The sequence below is a fragment of the Prionailurus bengalensis genome, chromosome D2 (assembly GCF_016509475.1).
Source record: "Prionailurus bengalensis isolate Pbe53 chromosome D2, Fcat_Pben_1.1_paternal_pri, whole genome shotgun sequence".
In the NCBI taxonomy this organism is placed as follows: domain Eukaryota; kingdom Metazoa; phylum Chordata; class Mammalia; order Carnivora; family Felidae; genus Prionailurus; species Prionailurus bengalensis.
The window spans coordinates 11012661-11037800 of record NC_057351.1 but is presented as its reverse complement, the minus strand read 5'-3'; the positions used below and the strand labels follow the sequence as shown (position 1 = coordinate 11037800).

The 25140-nt window shown below is 42.5% G+C and overlaps 1 protein-coding gene across 11 annotated transcripts in view; it reads left to right on the top strand.

The window, feature by feature from the left end:
* The window catches only part of RYR2 (ryanodine receptor 2), a 756924-nt gene that overhangs the window by 698617 nt on the left and 33167 nt on the right, over positions 1–25140 (top strand). For all 11 annotated transcript variants that reach the window (XM_043596215.1, XM_043596214.1, XM_043596207.1 and 8 more), the window contains 5 exons: positions 12890–12994; positions 15406–15487; positions 17806–19103; positions 19837–19904; positions 22975–23122. In XM_043596215.1, coding sequence (XP_043452150.1) covers positions 12890–12994; positions 15406–15487; positions 17806–19103; positions 19837–19904; positions 22975–23122 — 1701 coding nt within the window. The remainder of the gene's footprint in view (positions 1–12889; positions 12995–15405; positions 15488–17805; positions 19104–19836; positions 19905–22974; positions 23123–25140) is intronic.

Genomic DNA, 25140 nt, shown 5'->3' with positions numbered 1-25140 from the left:
GTTTTAATCAGGTTATTTTTTACTGTTGTATGAGTTTTTATATATTTTGGTCATTAACCCCTGATTTACATATATTTTCTCCCATTCATTATGTCCTTGCCTTTTCATTTTGTTGATAATTCCCTTTGCTGTGGTGAAGCCGTTTAGCTTGATGTAGTCCCATTTGTTTCTTTTTGCTTTCGTTGCCTTTATATTTGGTGTCAAATCCAGAAAAATTATTGCCACTATTTTTTATTTAAAGAGTTTTATGAATTTCAGGTCTTCCATTCAAGTCTTTAATGCATTTTGACTTAAGTCTTGTATATGGTGTAGGAAGGTAGTCCAATTTCATTCTTCTATAGGTGGCATATGTTGTTTTCGCAACACAATGTATGGAAGAGGTTGTCCTTTCCCATTGTATATTTTGGCTTTTTTATCATAAATTAATTGACCACATATGTGTGGGTTTATTTCTGGGCTCTCTTCTGTTCTCTTGATCTATAGGTCTGTTTTTATGCCAGTACAATCCTGGTTTTATTACTATAGCTTGTAGTATAGTTTGAAACAGGGAGCGTGATGCCCCCTGATTTCACAAGATGGCTTTGGCTAGTCAGGATCTTTTATGGTTCTGTGCAAATTTTAGGATTACTCTCTTTCATGAAAAATGCCACTGGAATTTTGATAGGCATTGCATTGAATCAATAGATTGCTTTGGGTAGTATGGACATTTTAACAATATTAATTCTTTCAATCCATGAGCATGGAATATCTTTGCATCTATTTGTGTCCTATTCACTTTCTTTCATCAACGTATTCTAGTTATCACAGTACAAGTCTTTTACCTGCTTGGTTAAATTTATTCCAAGGTATTTTATTCTTTTGATGCAATTGTAAATGGGATTGTTTCTCTAATTTCTCTTTCTGGTAGTTTATTATTAGTTGATACGAATACAAAATTTCTGTATACTGATTTTGTATCCTGCAGCTTTCCTGAATTGATTTATTAGTTCTAACCATATTTTGGTGGACTATTTAGGATTTTCTATATCCAGTATCCTGTCCCCATGCAAATAGTAATAGTTTTACTTCTTTCTTTTTAATTTGGCTGTCTTTTATTTCTCTTGCATAATTGCTTTGTCTGAGGCTTCCAATACTACATTGAATAAAGATGGTGAGAGTGGGGCACCTGGGTGGCCGGTTGGTTAAGTGTCCAACTCTTGATTTCAGCTCAGGTCATGATCTTGCAGTTCATGAGTTCTAGCCCTACATCAGGCTCAGTGCTGACAGTGCAGAGCCTGCTTGGGATTCTTTCTCTCCCCTCTTTCTCTCTGCCCTTACCTTCCTTATGCTGCCTCTCAAAATAAATAAGCTCAAGAAATTTTTAAAAAGTGGTGAGAATGGGCATTCTTGACTTATTTCTGACCTTAGAAGAAAAGCTTTCTGTTTTTCATCATTAAAAAAATATTTGCTGTGACCTTGTCATCTTTGACCTTTATTAAGGCACATTCCTTCTATACCCACTTTGTTGAGAACTTTTATCATAAGTGGATGTTGAAGTCCATCAAATACTTTTTCTGCATCTGTTTAGATGATCATATGATTTTTATCCTTCATGTTATTAATGTGGTGTATCACATTGAATGATATACAGATGTTCAAACATCCATTGCATCCTGGGAATAAATCCTTCTTCATCACAGTGTATGATCTTTTCAATGTATCGTTGAATTCAAATTGCTTAAATTTGTTGAGGACCTTTGCATCTATGTTCATTGGGGATATTGGCCTGTAATTTTCTTTTCTTGCTGTGTCCCTGTATGGTTATGTTATCAGGGTAATTCTGGCTTCATAAAATGATTTTGGAAGTATTCCTTCCTCTTCTATTTTTTTTGGAAGAGTTTCAGAAAAATTAGTGTTAATTCTTCTTTGAATATTTGGTAGAATTACCAAGGAAGCCATCTGGTCCTGGACTTTCATTTATAGGGAGTTTTCAAATAACTGATTCAATCTCCTTATTGTTAATATGTCTATTCATATTTTATATTTTTTCATGATTTCGTCTTGCAAGGTTGTTTGCTTCTACAGCCATTTTATCCATTTCTTCTAGGTTGTCTGGTTTGTTGGAGAATAATTGTTCATAGTAGGCTTACTGTCTTTTGTATTTCTGGGGTATCAGTTCTAACATCTTCTCTTTCATTTCTTATTTTATGTGAGTCTTCTCTCTTTTCTTCTTAGTAAGTATAGCTAAAGGTGTGCCATTTTGTATATATTTTCAAAGAACCAGTTCTTGTCTCCATTGATCATTTTTATTGTCTTTTTAGTCTCTATTTCATTTATTTTTGCTCTGATCTTTGTTATTTACTTCTACTAACTTTGGGCTTCAGTTGTTCTATTTCTTGTTCAACGAGATGTAAAATTTCGTTGTTTATTTGAGATTTTTCTTGTCTTGAAGTAGGCATCTATCACGATAAATTTCCCCCTTAGAACTACTTTTTCTAGGGGTGCCTGCGTGGGTTAGTCAGTTAAGCATCCTACTCAGTTTTGACTCAGGTCATGATCTCATGGTTGTGAGATCAAGACCCACGTCAGGTTCTGTGCTGACAGTGCAGAGCCTTCTTGGGATTCTCTCTCTCCCTCTCTCTCAGCCCTTCTCCTGCTTGACATCTCTCTTAAAATAAATAAATAAACTTTAAAAAAAGAACTGCTTTTCTTCTGTACTCCGTAATTTTTGTTACTATATTACTATTTTCTATTTTCTAAAGATATTTTTTAATTTATCTCTTATTTATTCATTGGCTCATTGATTTTTCAGAAGCATGTTGTTTAATCTCCACATATTTATGAATTTTCCAGTTCTCTTCTTGTAATTGATTTCTCGTTTCATACCATTGTGGTCAGGAAATATGCTTGAAACATTTCAGTATTCAGTCTTTCTTAAATTTGTTAAGACTTGTTTTGTGACCTAATAAATATATGATCTATCCTGGAGAATTCCATGTACAAGTAAGAAAAATATACATTCTGTTGCTTTTAGAGAGAATTTTTTGTACATATTTGTCAAAGTGGTCTGTTTCAATGTGTTGTTTCAAGCTGATGTTTCCTTATGGATTTTATATATGGGTAATCTATTGATATAAATGTGATATTAAAGTTCCTTACTATTATTATACTGCTGTCTATTTCTTAACTTAAATCTGTTATTATTTTCTCTATTTAATTTTTTTTTTCTTTTCCAACGTTTTTTTTATTTTATTTTTGGGACAGAGAGAGACAGAGCATGAACGGGGGAGGGGCAGAGAGAGAGGGACACAGAATCGGAAACAGGCTCCAGGCTCTGAGCCATCAGCCCAGAGCCTGACGCGGGGCTCGAACTCACGGACCGCGAGATCGTGACCTGGCTGAAGTCGGACGCTTAACCGACTGCGCCACCCAGGCGCCCCAATTATTTTCTCTATTTAGATGTTCCTATGTTGGGTGAATAAATATTTACAAATATTATATCCCCTTGTTGAATTGACCCCTTTATCATTATATAATGACCCTTTTCTCTTTACAGTCTTTGTTTCAAAGTCTGTTTTTCTAATATAGACATAGATACCAAGCTTTCTTTTGGTTTCCATTTGCAAGAAATATCTTTTTCCATCCCGTCATTTTCCATCTGTGTGTCTATATGTCTGAAGTAAGTCTCTTGTAGGCAATATATGAGTGGGTCTTGTTTATTAATCCATTCATCAATTTATGTGCTTTGATTAGATATTTTGATTCAATTATGTGCTTAGATAATTTAGTACATTTACATTTAAAGTAATTGCTGATAGGTATGTAGTGATTGCTATTTCATTCATTGTTTCTTGGCTTTTTAATTTTTTTTTTCTTCTTCTTTTCTTCCTCCTTTGTTTATTGTTGTTTCATGACTTTCTTTAGTGGTATGCTTTGATTCCTTCCTCATTATCTTTTTTACATATTTACTATAGGTTTTGCTGGGTGGTTACCATGAAGCTTACATATAGCAACTTCTATTTATAGCAGTGTATTATCTTTTTTTTTTTTTTTTTTAGTGTTTATATTTGAGAGAGAGAGAGGGAGACACAGAATTCAAAGCAGGTTCCAGGCTCTGAGCTATCAGTACAGAGTTCGATGTAGGGTTCAAACCCACACACCATGAGATCATGACCAGAGTCGAAGTTGGATACTTAACCAACTGAACCACTCAGGTGCCCCAACAGTTTATTATTTTAAGTTTATTTATTTATTTTGAGAGAGAGTGTGCACATGCAAAAGTGGGGGAGGGACAGAGAGTCAGGGAGAGAGAGAGAATTCCAAGCTGTGTCACTGTTGGAGTCACTGTCAATGTGGAGTCCAACACGGGGCTTGAACTCATGAACCACAAGATATGACCTGAGCTGGAGTCAGATGCTTAACTGACTGAGTCACCCAGGCGCCCCATAATAGTCTATTTTAAGTTGATAACAACTTAAGTTTGAGCACATTATGGAGCTCTACATTTTCATTCTCCCCACCCCTCATGCTTTAAGTTCTTGACATCACAATTTACATCTTTTTATCTTGTGTATCCCTTAACTGATTATTGTCATTACAGTTATTTTTACTACTTTTGTCTTTAAAACTTTATACTAGCTTTATAAGCGATTAATCCACGATGTTTGCTCTGTATTTACCTTTACTAGTGAGATTGATACTCGTATATGATTTTTTTTTATTGCTAATTAGCACCCTTTCTTTTCAGCCCAAAGCAGTCCCTTTAACATTTATTGGAAGGCTAGTTTAGTGTTGATTATTTCCTTAAGCTTTTGCTTGTTTGGAAAACTCTTGATCTGTCCTTCAATTCTGGATGACAGCTTGACCAGATAGAGTATTCTTGGTTGAAATTCCTTCTGGTCTGTGAAGTTTCTGCTGAAAAAATTTGCTGATAGTTTGGGAGTTTCCTTTTATGTAACAAGTTGTTATTCTGTTGCTACTTTTAAGAGTCTCTCCTTGGCTTTAACTTTTGACATTTTAATTATAATGTGTCTAGGTCTCTTTGGGCCCTTATTTGGTTACTTTCCCAAGGCTATGGAAGTTACCTGCAATTATTTCTTCAAATAAGTTTTCTGCCCTTTCTCTTCTGCTTCTGGGACCCCTGAGATGCAAATAATATTTGGCCTGCTATTGTCCCAGAAGTCCCTTAAGCTTTCTTCACTCTTTTTCATTCTTTTTCATTTTTGTTATCCTGGAGTTTGCTCCACCTGGTCCCCTGTTGAACGCCTCTTGTGTATTTTTCAGCTGGGTGAGTGTATTCTTCAGCTCTGTGATTTCTGTTTGGAACTTTCTTACATTTTCTTTCTTTGTTGAATTTCTCACTCTGTTTGTCCATTCTTCCCCCTTGATTTTGGGGAGCATCTTTATCACCATTCCTTTGACCACTATATTGTTTCATTAATTTTTTTTTTCTGAGGTTTTAGCTTGTTTTTCATTTGGAATATATTCCTCTGTTTCTTCATTTTTCCTGATTGTGTTGGTTTCTGTGCATCAGGTGAAACAGCCATCCCTCCTAGTCTTGAAGGAATGGCCCCCCCCTTAGGAGATGAACTTTATCGTTCAACCTTACGCTAGCTCTTGGTTGTGTCTCAAACCATTTTAATTGTCCAAGCAGTCTATTCTGTCTGCATAACTTATAGTAGTTGAGGGTGTGCAAGACCAGTCAGTGTCCCAAAGGGGAAGATCTTAGCCCCTGGAGTCAGGCTGATTGGAAGCTAGACCCTCAGGCAGCAGCTTTAAAAAAAAAAAATGCAAATATATACAGTCCTATGGGATTATAAACATAAACCCTGCTGGCCCCAGAGCAAGGCAACCTGGGAGCAAGGCAGTTGTAAAACTCGGGGTACCAGATGAGTGTACGTGTTCCTTTCTGGGAGATACCAGTGAGCTGTAGTGAGGCAGAGGGCGGGGGACACAGTGATGGCATCCTTCAGCCTGTGTTCCCTGAGAATAGCTTCATGGCCCCTAGATGCGTGCGAAACCTGAAGCATGCCCCTAAGGTGAAAGCTCCAGGACTAGCAAGTAGGTGTTTTTCACAGAAGGACTGGAGGTATGTTTCTGTCCACTCTCTGCAGTACTTGGGGGTCATGGCCTGGCCAGAACTGTTTCCCCACTTGCTACGGTCCCAGGGGACCCAGGAACATAAGCCACCCTGCTCCCCAGAGCCTAGTAATCCAGGGGTGTCCCGTGGGAAGCAGGTCACACAAACCAGGTACCCCACATAGAAATTAGGGTGTGAGGCATATATAAGATCTCCCCTCTGAGAGACGCTGGTGCCCTGGAATATGGCAGAAGGAGAATGTGAAGGTAATGCCTGCTTTTCGAGGTCTCTGGAGGGATTTATCGTCAGTCTTTAGTTTGTTAATGGGAAGCCTGCCCCCTCAGGCTGCAGCTGTGCTGAGAAGCTGATAGACCTTTTTCACAGAAGGATTGAGCTCCTGGGTTTGTCCCAGCTTGCTGTGGCGGCTTCTAAGAACTCTTACATCATTGGTTACAGTCCCGTGGACTGTGAGCTTAAGCCTCACTGGCCGCCAGAACCAGGCAATGTAGACTTGTTCCCTGCCAGCAGCCACAAAAATCAGGGCACCAGAGAAGACCATAAACTTCTTTACGTAAGATACCAGTTTGCTGGATGGAGCGAGGGAGAGGGAGAGCACAAAGTGTGTGTTCACTGGCCGTCCTTCCCAGAGAGGAGCTCCATAGGCCCCTGTCCGTGCGCCACACCAGAAACCTGCCCCCAGGCCCCAACACCTGCACAAATGTGTAAGCCTCTTTCTCAGAAAGACGGATGGAGTGCTTGGCTGGCTCAGTCAGTTGTGCGTCTGACTGTTGCTCGCAGCTCAGGCCATGATCTCCGCTTGCATGGATTTGAGCCCTGGGTCAGGCTCTGCGCTGAGAGTGTGGAGCCTGCTTGGGATTCTCTCTCCCTCCCTCTCTCTCTCTGCCTATTCCCTGCTCACACACTCTCTCAAAATAAATAAATAAACATTGGAAAAAAAAATAAAAGAAAGACCAGGGGTGTATTTCTATCTGCTGTCTGTGCGGTACCCTAGGAGTGATGGGTGGTGGTCTGCTAAGAACCGCCTGTGTGATTGTTACAGTCTCAGGGGACCCAGGCTCACAAGTCTACAGATGTGTGCAGAAGCTCCCTTCTGGAGATACTGCTGCTCCCAAGCACAGCAAAGGAAAAACACATAGGCCTCAGTGGCTGGAGTGAGGCGGAGGGGGAATGTAAATACGGCACACGCCAAAAAAAAAAAAAAACAAAAAAAACAAAAGAAAAAAAAAACAGGAGAAGGAGAAGAAAAAGAAAAATGGAGCTGACTGGCTTTAGTCAAGCACTGGGAGAGCATGGAAGAGAGAGCCCACAAAGCGGAGAACAGAGATGGTGCCTGCTGGCATTAGTGAGACAGCGGAAAAACAGGAAGACGGCTCCCAGCAGCCTCCACCCCTGGAGAATATCCCAGCGGGCCCCTGCCCCTCAGACCCACGCTTTAAAATCAGGAAATGCGTCTCTGTCACCTGAAGTCTGGATGCTTTACAAAGGGCACCTTCTGCGCTGGGCGCTGGGGTGGGTGAGTCGACACAAGGGCACTTTATGAGCCTTTCTTTCCTTAAGTTCACCACAGCCCCATAGGTCTGGCATGCGGGAAACCCATTGGTCTTAAAAGCCAGATGTTTGTGGGGCTCGTTTCTCAGGTATTGGTCCTAATTGGGCTGCCCCACGTGGGGTACAATCGCTTTGTTCCTCAGGGAGAACCTCCAGGGTTTGAGATTTCTTCCAGTTGTTGGGTGTCCTACCTGGGGTGGAGTTTGTGACGAGATCGCTCAGACTTTCCTGCCTCCTACCACGTGCTTTCTTTTTCTTTTTTAAATTAAAAAAAAATTTTTTTAATGTTTTAATTTTATTTTTGAAGGGAGAAAGAGAGAGTGTGTGTGTGTTGGGGGGGGGGAGGGACAGAGAGAGAGGGAGACACAGAACCTGAAGCAGGCTCCAGGCTCTGAGCTGTCAGTACAGAGCCCTACGCGGGGCTCGAACTCATGGACCGCGAGATCATGACCTGAACCGAAGTCGGATGCTCAACCAACTGAGCCACCCAGGCGCCCCCTCTTATGTCACATCTTCACAGAACCCCAAACTTCATTCTAATTTGTTCATGTCACAGAGAACATTCTATTTGAGCATTTCAGAGATAAAGTAGCTTGGTTTATTATGGCTTGTTCATTTTTTGATTTCTTATTACTCCTAGTTTACGTGGCATTTTTATATAATTTAATCATTTCTGAATTATATGTTTTAGTAAAAGTTATTTTGTAATACTTCTGGATATACAGAAAAGTTGCAAAGGAAAAGTGGAGAGTGGGGTGCCTGGGTGGCTCAGTTGGTGAAGCGTTCAACTCTTGATCTCCGCTCAGGTCATGATTTCACAATTCATGGGATCGATCCCCGTGTCTGGCTCTGCACTGACAAGGCAGACCCTGCTTGGTATTCTCTCTCTCTCTCTCTCTGCCCCTCCCCTGGTCGCACCCTCTCTCAAAAATAAATACATAAGTAAACATCAAAAAACAAAAATAGAGTCTGCACGTAAGATTCACCTGCCTCTCCCTAACATTGACATTTTATATAACTATGACACATTTATCAAAAACAAGAAATTGAAATCACAGTCTTCTGAACTAAATTATAGACTTTACTGACTTTATCCATTTTTCCATGCATGTCCTTTTTCTGTTCCAGGAGCCAGTCCAAGCCACCCCATTGAATTTAATGAAATATATTTTGAAGAAGCTTGCATTCGCATCATATTTATGACTGTTATTAATACTGGGAATAAAAGCTCATCACTAGCTTCGTGCTTATTTTGGACTCCCTTTTAGATTACACTATTGTATACTGCTTTTGATTCAAATTTTTGCTAACTATAGAGAATTATATAAGAGGGAGATCCAAAACCAATGAAGTCAAAGTAATCATCTATAGGATTTCATTGCAGTTTTAATAAAGGGGAAAGAATAAGAATTGCTTGAATAAGAGGACATTACATTGTCTAAGTTCCTAAATTAGGACCACAAAGTGGTGAGAGAAAAGAAAGTTTTATTTGTTATTGCCAGAAGAAATTCAATCTGCAAGTAAGACCATCTTGCCCTCGGGCAGTCAGCAAAGGTTTTATATGATGCAGACACCGGGTAGATGTGAGAAATAAGACAGTTACGTGGCGGGGTGCCTGGATGGCTCACTGGGTCAAGCATGTGACTTCAGCTCAGGTCGTGATCTTGTGGTTCATGGGTTCGAGCTCCGTGTCAGGCTCTGTGCTGACAGCTTGGAGCCTGGAGCCTGCTTCAGATGCTGTGTCTCTCTCTCTACCCCTCCCCTGTTTTCGCTCTGTCTCTCTCTGTCTCTCAAAAATGAATAAATGTTAAAAAAATTTTTTTTTAAAAAGAAGGTTACGCAGTAAGGGAGGTGCAGGTTCCATCCAGATCGGTTATCATTTCCCGGAAGTGCAAGAGTAAAGGTTGAGCAGGTTCTAGAAAGTTCATTAAGTTTTGTTTGTTTCGGCTTTCGAAGGAAAGATGGGTACCTGGGCCTTCAGTCTCCAGCTCTGTCACATCAAGTTTGCAAAACTAAGTCTTGGTCACCTAGAGCTTGCAGAAGATCTTAGTCCTGTGTCATTTATAAAGATTAAAATAGTAAATACCACATGGAGAAAGTGTCCTGTGGCTTGAGGAAACATCCAGGCTGTTTTCTTGGAAATGGCATTTTAGGGCTCACGTAGTGGCCCCCTGCCCCTTGCACCCTCCCAGGTTTTTGCACCACGAGGCACGATGCAGACACCGACTCGAGCCCCGGTGGAATCCTGAAGACCCGTCGCCTTGAACCCAGAGTTGTAACAGCCAGGACTGAAATACACTGTAAAAGCACTATAGCCCGGTGCCTGAATTTATTTATTGATTATTTTTTAAGTTTATTTATTTATTCTGAGAGAGAGAAAGAGAGAGCAAAAGAGGGGCAGAGAGGAAGAGAGAGAATCCCAAGCAGACGCCGTACTGTCAGCGCAGAGCCTGATGCAGGGCTCAAACTTGTGAACTGTGAGATCATGACCTGAGCTGAAACCAAGTCAGATGCTTAACCAGCTGATCCACCCAGGCGCCCCTGGTCCCTGAATTTATTAACATGCAGGTGAAAATAACCGGGGTCCTCCTCACCACCGTCTCGCACTTAGTTCTCTGGGCCATTTCTTTACCACTCTTTCAATGGGTCTTGTGCACTGGCCGCTCTCAGGTAAGTACAACTCCTTCAGTCACTTTGTCACAGTGATAGCACTGTGGCACACTCAACTCTTACCCTATTTGAAACCTCCCCTCGCCGTCAGGCTGGAAATGCCTCCCATCTGACAGAGGGTGGAGTACGAGAGGTCCGATCTGGGATTTTCTACTGTCGTCCACAGGATTCTTCTCTTCCTTCCTTCCCTCCTTCCCTTCAGCCTCTGGCATCCTCAGGGTCAGAACTGCACAAGAGGAAGAAGGGAAGGAGTGGCGGGGGGGGGGGGGTGCGGGGGGAGGTCTTCCTTCCTCCTTGATTCAGGAGTGCACGGTGGAGCATGGCCTGTGGCATCTCGTGTTCATTCGTGGGCTCAGCCCGCTGACTGCTTCCAGCGCCTGGACACGCCTCTTTGCCCACGCAGTTTCAAATTACTCCCGAGACCCTGTGCGTCCGGTGGCCTCTGTCTGTCTGCCTTGGAACCACATCACTCTTCCAGACAGTCTTGTTGGACAAGATTCCAGTCTCATTGGACGGACGGGAACTCTTCCTCCTTAGTAGCCCATATAAGAAAGACAAATTTTTTTTTTTTGGTCACTTTGTGCCTTTCACATTTTTTTATAAGTTTATTTATTTATTTTGAGAGAGAGGGGGAGAAAAAGCAAGCATGTGAGTCGGGGACAGGCAGAGAGAGAGAATCCCAAAGAGGCTCTGTGCTGTCAGAGCAGGTTATAACCTGAACTGAAATCAAGAGTCGGATGCTTCACCGACTGAGCCACCCAGGTGCCCCTGTGCCTTTCACACTTTCTGGTACCCAGCTTCCGGAGACAGACACCAGGCACGCCGGGTGGCTCTCTTAACGGCTCCTGGCTCGCGGGGTGTGTCTGCCCTTGCAACACAGCAGAGGTGGAAGGGGGAGACGCCCAGCGCGCAGAGAGCTCTCCCAAGTCTCTCCCTTTTCAACTTCGTCCCCTTTATATCCTTAGGGTCGAAAGGTCTATTTAGTCTCCTCTTTGCATGAACTTCGTCTAGCCCCTTGCTTTGGAAATGTGGAGGTACCTGGCACTTACTGTCTTTTACTGTCAGTTTTAGGAGAGAAGAGACGCTGACACAGGACAGAGTTCCGTGTCAACATCTCATCAGCATCTTCATTGTGGGCATCTCCCCTGGTCACTTGATCTAGAGTGAAATCTGAAACATGTTTTAATGTTCTCTCAAATTGAAACTCATTATGAGTCATTTGTCAAAAGGAACGAATGAATTGAAAGTTAAGAAATGTGTGTATGTGTGTGTGTGTGTATATACACACATTTTTTAAAAAAATAAAATCCCTGGGGGCACCTGGGTGGCACAGTCAGTTAAGTGTCCGACTTCAGCTCACGTCATGATCTCACAGTTTGTGAGTTTGAGGCCCGAGTTGGGCTCTGCACTGACAGCTCAGAGCCTGGAGCCTGCTTTGGATTGTGTTTCCCTCTCTCTCTGCCCCTCCCCTGCTTGAGTTCTGTCTCTCTGTCTCTCAAAAATAAATAAATAAATAAATAAATAAATAAATAAATAAATGTGAAAAAAATTTTTAAGAAATAGACAAAATCCCTGTTATTTATTCCCCTGGTTGATGTAGGTATGTTTGCAAAACTTGGTGATTGTAGAATCTTTCTTTGGAAATAAAAATAGAAACTGTCTCCATTCAAGCATTGTGCCTGCTACAACACGTGCTCCCTAGTATCACATGAAGATCACTTCCAAAGTATGAGCTAAGACAGCAAAGTTAGGTTCCGTGTGCCCTGGATTCCGGGTTGGGGAATGCAATGATCAACTAATAATCTTTTAAAATCTCAGTGGTTGTGCGATTGGTAAAATAGCCGTACACTTAACGAAAGCATTGAAGAGGAGTTTTCCTCAATAGGGATGCTTTGTCCAGGTTACTATTTAGCGATAAGAAATAATTGCCTCTTGGGGCGCCTGGGTGGCGCAGTCGGTTAAGCGTCTGACTTCAGCCAGGTCACGATCTCGCGGTCCGTGAGTTCGAGCCCCGCGTCGGGCTCTGGGCTGATGGCTCGGAGCCTGGAGCCTGTTTCCGATTCTGTGTCTCCCTCTCTCTCTGCCCCTCCCCTGCTCATGCTCTGTCTCTCTCTGTCCCAAAAATAAAAAAAAAAAAGAAATAATTGCCTCTTATCTGAAGCTGAATCGCAGACCCTTTTCACACCAGGTATTAAGTCTGATTGCTTTCATCTAATAACCCAAAGACCTGGACCTTACCCTCTTCCTCTAAGTCAAAGAAACTAAAAGCCAGACAAAAATGAAAGAATTCATCATTCTTTTTTTTTTTTCTGTCTATGTTTTATTGTGCATGCAGAAACAGAACATGAATGTCTCTGAGGAACTGTCTTTGGATTTATTACACTAAACATTTCAAAGGAGAATATACTTACCCCCTGAGGGTACTCTGCCATTATCACCACTGTCGATCTTTTATTTGGGTTCCTGTTTTTCCAGATACCATGTTGGTGATATGTAAACGCTAAGTTAATTTTGTTCCTCCCTATTGTTGTAAAGTTGATTTGGCAGTTCGGTTACCCGGGGATGATCGCTGTGTGTCTGTCTCCGGTCCAGGGTCCTTGCACTGGGAATCAGCAGAGCTTGGCCCACAGCAGGCTATGGGACGCAGTTGTGGGCTTCCTTCACGTATTCGCCCACATGCAGATGAAGCTGTCTCAGGTAAACTCTCTTCCCCATCCCAACGCGCAAGGGACGGTAGTCATCTGTATACTCAACCTGCTTTCCTTTGTTTGAATATGATCTTTCTTAGGTCACTTCTTTATATACCTTTCGCTCCATATTTTTAAAAAAAGTTTTCGATAGAATAATTTTATGCAAGCTGAAAATATATGGGAGCCATTATCCAAATTTGAGAACAAAAGATATTAAGGAGTTGACTATAATGGAGAAATAGAATCGTTCCCAAACACTGTCTATTTTACAATCCTTCATAGACCCACTTCTTGGTGATTACTCACTAGAATTCTCCTCCTTCCTCCAGGTAATTGAAAAAGGATTTGTAATCTGCAAATCCCTGGTGAAAGAGAGACAGTTTCCTTGCTGAGTCATTAACAAGCAGCTGTTCTCAACAGATGACGTTCATTCATTAACAGGACATTTAACTTCATGAAAGTCAAAGAGAAAAAGTATCTGAGGACAAGCACATAAAGAATAGACAGATTGTCCACCTGTGTTTTAATGTTAACTTGGGAGTGCATATTGAAAATATCAGCATATTATTTCCTCACTACTGTATTTATTTCATTCGAAGCTAAGAGATACACGAATGGAAAAATTCTCGATATAAATCTTGAGTAAATGTGTCCCTTTGATAGGGTGAACTTTGATGATCTGTCCTGACATCTGATGTACCTGCCTGGATGTGGGTGTTCGCAGGTGTCAGGGGGAGGAAAGAATGATGGAGTTAAGACCAGAAGACATTCGTGTGTCCTGTTAGTGTGTGCCAGCTCCCTTTCCTCCAGCGAAGTGAGGACACTTGGTCTTGCCCCCCGCCCCCCTCCACCGCGGCCTATAAGCAGGAGCGTATTGTCAAAGAGCAACAAAGCCAGGCACCGGTTGAAGCAATGAGGACAGGTTTTAATCAGAAATAACTATCGCAGTAGGGAAAAGAGTCCAGCGTGACCTGAGCTCCACTTGGATTTGTATGGAGGTGACTGGGTATTTTTAAGGGAGATTGAGGGAGTAGGCAGAAGGTCAGTAGAGGCTGTAAGGGAGAAATTGCAAAGGGTTGATCGGTACAGACGCGATGGGGCCAGCTTGTCTGCAGGCTGGCAGTTGCCCTCACACAGATATTGGGAGAGGAGACCCTGCCCCCGGGTGTCAGCTGGCACAGACAGGAGTTTTTTTTGGCAGCCTTGAGTTTTTCCAGGCAGGCCATCTAAGGTGGGCTAGGGTCATGCTAGGGATGCGGCCTTGAGCCATTTAACCCCTATTAGGGTTTTGTTCAGGTCTTTAAAGCTCCAGTTTGGAGTCTAGTTGGGAAGAGGATTCAGAGAAGCTTGGCTAGAGTTTTGTCAACAGCTGGTTATTGGTGACTTCCCCCATATATAAGGGAATAACGTGATTCTTTCATCTAATCACTTACGGCACTTTAGTAAGTAAAGGAAACCAGCAGGAACCAAATTTATACACTCAGAAGAGAGTTCTCGTTCTGGTGTATTTCCATCACTTTATTAACATCTGGTGCTACCTAGTAGTTGTTCAGTTTGTAAACCTAGTCAAGGGGACACTATGTAGAAAGAAATAACCTTATGTAGAGCAAAATCTAAATGATCAAAACGATACCTTGTATAATCTTTTACAAGGAAACAAGGCATAGTTTAAAAGTAAAATTTGATGACCCATAATGTTGTAATGTCAACATAAGTATGTTCTGTGTTGTTTGGACACAGCATACCTTTGTAAAAGAATTTTCCATGGTGAAAAATCAAAGGCAAACATAAACAAAGAAAAAATCCAGAAAATCTTAACCAGAGAAATATCAAGGAGTTTAATAAAACTGGTAGATAAGATACATTATACATTATTCCTGTAGGTGGTACTTGAGTACATTTTTGTTAGATTTATATAAAATAAATCTATGTCCCTATCACTGTTAGGCATGTTTTTCCAGAATAAGTTAATTTTTATAAAACATACAGCATTTCTGTGTAATAAGTTAGGAGGAAAGAAAGACGAGTATAGCCTTCAAGTAAATGAAACCTGTCGAATGCCCAGAGGCGCCTGAGTCTTCCCTGGCCCTGGAGAACCCGCTGCTGCTTTCGTCCTTCTGTGCCCATGTTAGACTCGTTTGTTGTCCTCACACATACTGTAATAAAATGAGATAGAATCAGTAGTAAGTACTAATTCTGAATTGTATCTGTTTACAATACGCTGCATATTTATGCTTGACCTTTCTTTAGTTCTACACTTCTGAAAAGTGTTTACAATTGGCAAAGCACTTCCCTTTGTGAGAACAAGTACAATGTTCTTGCTACATAGTCTTCTCATATTATCTAAAATGCAATGTACACGTTATGTGTTATGTCATGTATTATATGTTATACGTTAATATATATTAATATTTTCAGGATTCCAGTCAAATCGAGCTATTAAAAGAATTAATGGATCTTCAGAAGGATATGGTGGTCATGTTGCTGTCCATGCTAGAAGGTAGTTTTGATTTACATTTTCAAGTTCCCATTAGCCTTCGATTTCAAGGATCAGTATGTGCTTGCTTATGGAGTCAGCGTACTGCAAAGCATAAAATATCAACGCTGAGATGTGACGGATACCTTGGATTTATTGCTGGCTTTATTACTGTTTTCTCAAGGTTATTTTTTAAGAGATATCTTGCATATCTCAGCTTATATAGCTGGGAGATGAAACCAGTGGTAACTTACAGGGACACTTGTCATTTCCTAGTGATACCCTAGAGAACATGCTCTCCAGACATAGTATATATGAAGACGTTATTTGTTTTGTCCATTGGTTTGTAATCCTTGGGCATTACAGGCATGTGGATAAAGCCCGACAGTATAAACCACTGCCTTGAGCTGGCTGCATGGTGACTCCCGTGGGTCCTTCGTGGCCTACAAGAGAAGAAGAGAGGACATCATCCCCCACGGTGGCTGCTGGCGGCAGTCTTGTTCTCCCACGGCATGCCTGTATCAACTCTCGTTCTCTTCTCTCTTTCCAACTTGTCTTGCTTTCCTGCCCCATGTCTCTTCTGGGTCAGGCAGTAAACGTGGTGCTCGAGAGCTTGCGTTCAAGTCCCCGCTTTCCCGCGTGCTAGCAGTGTGACCCTTGCTAGCGCCGGTTCCATCTCCGCTTTCAAGTTCCTTCCTCTGTGACATGGGGGTACCGATAGACCGATGGGCAAAATTGGTGAAATCACGTGAAAATGACCAAACCCACCTAAAACACGTTTGCTGTTGCTACCTCCCCTTTCTTCTTGAACCCCTCCTAATTTTTCTCTCCCTGTTTCTTAGTCCACTGTGCTTTGCATAACTGCACTTTGATTAACTGAGGCAGGAGGTGTGCCTTGTGCTAGGACTTCAAAGATGCCACATTTGCAGAAACCCTTACGTGCCAGCCACTGTATGCCCTCTGAGCACAGGACTCTTTTTACCATGACTTCATATCAAATTTTAGTCTAGAAAATAGTAACGACACTCATAACTGCAGGAGCAGCTGTGACTGCATCCGTGACAACTTAAAATCACCCATTATAATAAACTTTAAAAAATTTTGTTGATGTTTATTTTTGAAGCAGAGAGAGATGCACAGAATGTGAGCAGGGGAGGGGGAGAGAGAGGGAGACACAGAATCCGAAGCAGGCTCCAGGCTCTGAGCTGTCAGCACAGAGCCCAACATGGGGCTTGAACCCATTAACTGTGAGGCCATGACCTGAACCGAAGTCAGGTGCTTAACCGACTGATCCACCCAGATGCCCCAAATTCACCCACTTTAATATACCGGCTACTCATTTAATCCTAATACCAAGGTTATGGCTTTGGTAGTATTACCACTGTTTGGCAGATGAGGAAACCAAGGCACCGAGAGGCTAAGAAATCTGCCCACATTGCTCAGCTTGTAGATGAGCCTGGATTCCACCCTAACGGTGTGGCTCCTGAGCCCACGTTCTCGGCCACGGTGTTTATTGCTGCGCAAATGGACTCAGCAGACCTCACCACGTGTCTTTTTTCTGATGTCTGTCTTTATGTTACATAGCACATTCTGTTCAATGGAGAAAAGCTTTCTGTGACTCTATAATTTAGGATAATATCTAATTTTCTCACGCTTATCAATGATCTTCCATTTTCCTACAATAAATATTCTCGACCATGAAGAAATGCCGGGAGATGCTTTACATTGTAAATCAGAAAGAGCATATAATTTGCTTTCAGAGGATCACGTTGATGTCCTGGCACTCACCCCCAATAATCATGTCACAACGGGCACATTCATTTAGCCTTGCTAAACCTCAGTTTCCTCAATAGTAAAATCAGAATTAATAAAAAGTATCTGCCTCACAAACATATGAACATTAAATCCCATATTTTCTATGAATAGTGATTCTTCAGTCCTAAAATGCTGTCCAAATGCTCATTTTTATTATTAACATGAAACTGGACTTCAGTTTCTGGCTTTAGGATATAAATGTTTCCCCCATTTTCTCTATCCTAAAATATATTGCCTCCTTGATCAATTTGAGGGGGAAAAAAACCCAGCTTTTTTTCAAATCTTGATTTACTCCCGTTAGTCTGACTACTTTGTAAATATGGTTTTGACGTGTTTATGTAATCACTCTTTTAAAGTAGGGTTTACAAATAACCATCCATCGTTTCCTGAGACTTCATGTGGTAGATGATAACCAAGGAGGCGTCCTTGATTCAGATGTCATTTGAGGCTTCTATGGTCATTTCCTCTCCAGACACTGGTTTTATCAGTAATGTTCATTCTGAACACGTGCCATTCTTTACCACCAGGTAATGTTGTCAATGGAACCATTGGCAAACAGATGGTCGATATGCTTGTGGAGTCTTCCAACAACGTGGAGATGATTCTCAAGTTTTTTGACATGTTCTTAAAACTAAAGGATTTGACCTCTTCTGACACATTTAAAGAATACGACCCTGACGGCAAGGGAGTCATTTCCAAGAGGGACTTCCATAAAGCGATGGAGAGCCATAAACACTACACGCAATCAGAAACCGAGTTTCTTCTGTCCTGTGCAGAGACGGATGAAAACGAAACCCTGGACTATGAAGAGTTTGTCAAAAGGTTTCACGAGCCCGCAAAGGACATCGGCTTCAATGTGGCCGTTCTTCTGACCAACCTTTCGGAGCACATGCCCAATGATACGCGACTGCAGACTTTCCTGGAGTTGGCAGAGAGCGTGCTGAATTACTTCCAGCCTTTTCTGGGCCGCATCGAGATCATGGGAAGTGCCAAACGCATCGAGAGGGTGTATTTTGAAATCAGTGAGTCCAGCCGAACCCAGTGGGAGAAGCCCCAGGTCAAGGAGTCCAAAAGGCAGTTCATATTTGACGTGGTCAACGAAGGGGGAGAAAAGGAGAAAATGGAACTTTTTGTCAACTTCTGTGAGGACACCATATTCGAAATGCAGCTGGCAGCGCAGATCTCAGAGTCGGATTTGAATGAGAGGTCAGCGAATAAAGAAGAGAGTGAGAAGGAGAAGCCGGAAGAGCAGGGGCCCAGAATGGGTTTCTTTTCCATCGTGACGGTCAAGTCGGCCCTGTTTGCTCTCAGGTATAATATCTTGACCCTCATGAGAATGCTCAGCCTGAAGAGCCTGAAGAAACAGATGAAAAAAGTGAAGAAGATGACGATGAAGGATATGGTCACGGCCGCCTTTTCGTCCTACTGGAGTATTTTCATGAGCCTCCTGCACTTTGTGGCCAGCGTTTCCAGAGGCTTCTTCCGCATCATTTGCAGCCTGCTGCTTGGGGGGAGCCTAGTAGAAGGAGCAAAAAAGATCCGAGTGGCCGAGCTCTTAGCCAACATGCCAGACCCCACTCAGGATGAGGTGAGAGGGGATGGAGAAGAGGGGGACAGGAGGCCCATGGAGGCCGCCCTGCCCTCGGAAGATCTGACAGACCTGAAGGAACTGACAGAGGAAAGCGACCTTCTTTCGGACATATTTGGCTTGGATCTGAAGAGAGAAGGAGGACAGTACAAACTTATTCCTCATAATCCAAACGCTGGCCTCAGCGACCTAATGAGCAACCCGGTCCCTATCCCTGACGTGCAAGAAAAATTTCAGGTAATTGACTCTCTGGACTTCTCTAGGCATGATAAACGAAGTCTACGTCAGCTTTCGTGCTAGTGCCAGAGTGGTGTTAAATACGCGGGTTGGGTTTCCAAAGGGAAATGGCTCTTGGCAGGCAAAGCTTGCCTTATGATGCTACTTGGCAAATTACTGAATTATCTTAAATTGTCAGGGCGTAAGCTCAAGTCCTCACCCTAATGACAGGAGTCAGCTGGGCAGTCATTCCATCCACAGATATTTTATGAGTCTTTACCAGGTGCCTAATGCCGCTGGGTATCATAGGACATTAAAGGAGATAGAGGATGTGGTCATTGCTTTCAAATTGCCTGAAACAGTTTAGTAGGAAGATATAACCAACACTCATGAAGGAACTAGGAAATTATGAAGTGTTAAATGGTGTGGGCACTAGATAGTAGAGGTCATGTATGTTGACAAAACGGAAACATCACTTTGGTTTGGAGTAGCTCAGTGCACCTTAAGAGGGGGGCACTTAAGTTTGCCTTGAAGGGTGAGTAAGGATCGAGTAGGTGGATGTGGGAGGTGTGAGTGAAGAAGAAGGGGCAAGAGTTTAGACTAGAATGAAGGGTGTGCCTGGCACCTTCATCTCCGTGAAGGCGAGAGGGTATCCTTGGTAGGTTGTGATTTGTCACGGGGTCACGGGGTTCCCTAAACTCACTCAGAGGTGATGTGTAACCCCGATTTCTTTCTCCCCCTTGGCCCATTCAAGGAACAGAAGGTGAAAGAGGAAGAAAAGGAGGAGAAAGAAGAAAGCAAATCTGAACCTGAAAAGGCCGAGTATGTGTAATTTCTGTATATGTGCCTTTGTTTCAGTAAGTCTGATTTACCTGCACTCTCCCTCTCTTTGGGGGACAGTCTGTCTTGCTCCCTGATGAAGTCTGCCATTCTTGAGGTGAAGCTCTGGGGGGAGGACCCCCCCCCCCAGCTGCCACTCCATTTCTTCCTCCTTGTTCCATGAGGATTCTGTTTGTGCATTTCCCTTTCAGCAGAAATGGCTCCAGCGATTCCATGGGATGCTCTCCTCAAGGTCACTCAGTGCTGCAGTTCTGTGCTCAAAATCAGGCAGGACTTCTGTCCTTATGAGCCAAGGAGGAGACAAACGTTCTGAATGCCATTGCCCAGAATCCCAGCAGTGACCATCCCCCCAAAGCATAGCCCCAGAGCCACATGCACAGTGGCGAGTTTATTAGGAACAAAGATCCACAGGGATGCTGATTCAGCATGTCTGGTGTGGAACCCAGAAGTCTTCAGTTTTACCCACACTCCTGCTGCGGGGCACAGTTGCCTTTGTGGCAGTAAGAAAGAAAGAGCTGGGTGTGGAGCCATAAAAATGGGTCACTTCCCCATAACACTGGCTTTCTGTTAATCATGGAAACCTCTGTTAATCATGGAAACCTCTAGCTTTCACCCAGTTTAAATAATTTCATAGGCACACTTTTAAAAATCAACGAAGTAAAATTTTAAGTACCTCTAAGTGCTACTATGCTCACACAGCATTTTTACTTTCCCCTCCATTGTTTTCTTTGGCGTGTTTTCGTGGGCTCTTCCTTACAGTCATCTCTGTTTATTGTCGAAGAAGCCTGCACAGTTGGGTCGGTTATAAAAATGGCCACGTAGATGATTTGTTATAGTGAAATGTAACGTCACAACCGTTGTTTCTGTGGCAATTCTTTCATGTTAAAAATAATGTTAGGGGCGCCTGGGTGGCGCAGTCGGTTAAGCGTCTGACTTCAGCCAGGTCACGATCTCGCGGTCCGTGAGTTCGAGCCCCGCGTCGGGCTCTGGGCTGATGGCTCAGAGCCTGGAGCCTGTTTCCGATTCTGTGTCTCCCTCTCTCTCTGCCCCTCCCCCGTTCATGCTCTGTCTCTCTCTGTCCCAAAAATAAATAAAAAAACGTTGAAAAAAATTAAAAAAAAAAAATAATGTTAGATATATGTCATCCAGGTTGGGGTTATGTTTATGTGACAATGCGTATATATGTTTATATGACTACCCATAAATATGCTTTCATGAAGGATTGGTATTTTGCACCTAGAAGGGGTAGACTGTCAAATTTCAGTACTTCTGATTCCATCATTAATATGTTGACATGCTTTATGTATGTGAACCACCAAATGCATATGCCTCTGATTTTAAGTCCTATTGGCTGGTCAGTGTTAAAACTGAACATTAAAATCACAATTTAAAAATAAGGTTATTGGGAAGTCACAGCAAAAAAAAAAAGTGTCTTCATTGTCATTCTGTTTTCAGTTAAATGTTTTTATTGCACATTTGGAAGGGAATGTGGTACATAGAGCCGTAAAGACACTTCAAACCTGTAAGATGCCCTGTATTTATTTATTTTTTAATTTATTGTCAAGTTAGCTACCATACAGCCTCGTCTTGGCTTCAGGAGTAGATGCCCGTGATTCATCACTTACATACGACACCCAGTGCTCATCCCAACAGGTGCCCTCCTCAGTGCCCATCACCCACCTCCCCTACTCTCTCAGCCCTCCACCCCCACAACCCTCAGTTTGTTCTCTGTCTTTAAGAGTCTCTTGTGGTTTGTCTCCCTCTCTGTTTGTAACTTATTTTTCCTTCCCTTCCCCTATGGTCTTCTGTTCAGTTTCTCAAATTCCACATGTGAGTGAAGTTATATGATACCTGTCTTTCTCTAACTAGTTTATTTCAGGTAGCATAATACCCTCCAGTTCTGCAAATGGCAAGATTTCATTCTTTTTCACTGTTGAGTAGTATCCCATTATATTGGAATACCAAGCAGTGTTCCATACACACACACACACACCATATCTTCTTCATCCATTCATCAGTTGATGGACATTTGGGCTCTTTCCACAATTTGACTATTGTTGATTGTGCTGCTATAAGCATTGGGGTACACGTGCCCGAATGAATTAGCACTCCTGTATCCTTTGGATAAATTCCCAGTAATGCTATTGCTGGGTCATAGGGTAGTTCTGTTTTTCATTTTTTGAGGAACCTCCACACTGTTTTCCAGAGCGGCTGCACCAGTTTGCATTCCCTCCAACAGTGCAAGCGGGTTCCCCTTTCTCCACATCCTTGCCAACATCTATTGTTTCCTGAGTTGTTGTGAGGTGGTATCTCACTGTGGTTTTGGTTTGTATTTCCCTGATGAAGAACGATGCTGAACAAACATCCCTTTAGATTTGAATGTCACAGAATTATCCATCAATGGGAGCCTATGATAGGCAAGGAATCCAACCCCTCATTCTAAAATTCTGGATATTATAATGCACTGGAAGAGAAACTAGTTTTTTTTTTTTAATTTTTTTTTCAACGTTTATTTATTTTTGGGACAGAGAGAGACAGAGCATGAACGGGCGAGGGGCAGAGAGAGAGGGAGACACAGAATCGGAAGCAGGCTCCAGGCTCCGAGCCATCAGCCCAGAGCCCGACGCGGGGCTCGAACTCACGGACTGCAAGATCGTGACCTGGCTGAAGTCGGACGCTTAACCGACTGCGCCACCCAGGCGCCCCGAGAAACTAGTTTTCAACAGCAGTGCTGTGATTTAAATTTTTTGTTAATGTTTATTTATTTTTGAGAGAGAGACAGAATGTGAGTGGGTCAGGGGCAGAGAGAGAGGGAGACACAGAATCCGAAGCAGGCTCCATGCTCCGAGCCGTCAGCACGGAGCCCAACACGGGGCTTGAACCCACAAGCTGCGAGATCATGACCTGAATCGAAGTCAGGCTCAACAGACTGAGCCACCCAGGCGCCCCAAGCGATGCCATGATTTAAATATCCATTTACATAATTTGGCACAAAACCTGTTTATATCTGTAGCTCCTGGATGGCTTGTATTTCATTCATTTGTGTTCACAGGGGAGAAGATGGAGAAAAAGAAGAAAAAGCCAAAGAAGATAAGGGTAAACAGAAGTTGAGGCAGCTCCACACACACAGATATGGAGAGCCAGAAGTTCCCGAGTCGGCATTCTGGAAGAAAATCATCGCATATCAACAGAAACTTCTAGTAAGATGTTTTACAATGAATATTGTTATTGATATATTGTGAGACCCTAATCATTCAGGCCCAGTAAACATTCACCGACCTCTCCTTGGGTGGCAATCAGGGGACGAGTCAGCCCCGCAAGTATGTTTTCTTTGCTCGCCTGAGCGTGTTTATATTTTCTAACAAATGCCTTTGGCCCCCTGCTCCCTGTCCTCAAACCATAACCTCCACCACATCCACCTTCCCTGAAGCCATGTGATTTAGTGACTGCCAGCACAGTGCATCCAGAGTGTTCCCAGTAAGACTTTAGGGCAAGTTAGTAAATACCCCGTGAAGCTCCACTCTGCAGGACGCTGTTCCAGGGTCTGCAGGCCATTAAAGCAAAAACATACCTGAGGGTATAAGTAATTCGGATTGCAGTTCCAGAGCTGGATTCATCGATTTTTCTAGAACATCATCTTTTTATTAAAAATCCAGCTATGAAAGTATTAATGCAACGAGTGAACTCTCCATTGATACTAAGAAGGTCTGTTCAGAATTATTCTTTAAGTAAAAACAAGTAAAAACCAACGAATGAAAAGAGAGAAGGCAGTTCTTTACGTAGTATCCTATGCATTTTGCAGAAATGCTCCCCAAATTAATTAAATGCATGTTCATATTTGAAAAACAAAGAAAGAAGGTATAGTTCTCTATCTTTATTCATATTTACAGAAGATGGCATTCTTAAAAATTTTGGTTGAAAGGCCTTTTTTATATATGTATGTATAATTACAGTATATATGGTTTTTTGAAGAAGAGCATGTAGATTCAACCTCTAAAAGGTACTGACCAATAATATCAGACCTAGAAACGAAGACCAGTGCTGCTCCTAATAAAGCCATTTGAAAGTCAAAATCATATTTAGTGTTTTACAGCCTTTGAGAAATCAAAAGTAGATAAGAAACTCAGTATACTACGGCACTCTGTCTATAAGGGACGTGAATTGTCCTCGGTAATTATGTATTCTAACTGCCTATGTAGAAATAAATATTACGCATTTTTATATAATTTATGCGAACATATATTTTAATTAATAGTTTCAACGATGTTTTCTTCAACTATCTTGCCTTTTCCCTACGTTGTGGGAAAGTGTGTTAAATGTAAATGATTTGTAGATCACTCTGGATAATCGCTGATTCGCTATGTTGTAATAGTTGCCATAGCTGCAGACGTAGCCAGTGTAGATGGTATTGGGCATGAGGTTGAACGGGCCCCAATAACCTGCCATAGCCCTAGTGAATTCCTGAAGACTCTGTTTCACTACAGTTGTGTAGAGCAAGTCAGTGAGGGTTGTCTTCCACCTGTCCGCCATGTTCTCTTATCTCTCTGCAGTCCCATTTTCCTGCTTCTGTTTCCTATATATGACTTTCTCTGTTCACCAGTTTGCATGCACAAGGCTAGTCATGGCCACATCAGGCCACCACAGGCCCCTTGTCCCTCAAGTCTTTGTGACCTCCCAGCTCAGATAAACAAGGTCACTAATTCAGCCTCCGTGACCCGACTCTAGCCTTCCACAAGGACAACCAATGTGACTGGGCCGGTTTGGGTGTGGCAGCCTGCCTTCATCCAATAAGCCACGGCAGTAAAGTCAGGGTCTCGTGTGGGAGATGACACCACCCAAATGGAGTGTGTCATGGAGACCAACAATGGCGCGTGTTGGTCATTTTGACATGACCTATTCTGCTAAAGCCCCTGGCATATCCACTTGGATACCTCGTAGACCTCTCCCACCTAATATTAAAACAAATACTTTATATTTCCTATAGTCTTTTTCCTTAAACCTACTTCCCCTCCTACTTTTTTCCAGCCAGTAAATGGTACCAACCACTTACTGAGTTACTTGGACCCCAAAATCCAGAAGTTACCATCCCTGAGTCCTCTCTCTCTTTCCTGCCTCAAATCCAACCCAGTGGTAATTCTTCCCAGTTCTGTCTTCCAAGTATATCTGGAGTCTGCTCAGTATCACTATCTCCACAGTCCCTTCCTGAGCCAACCCACCA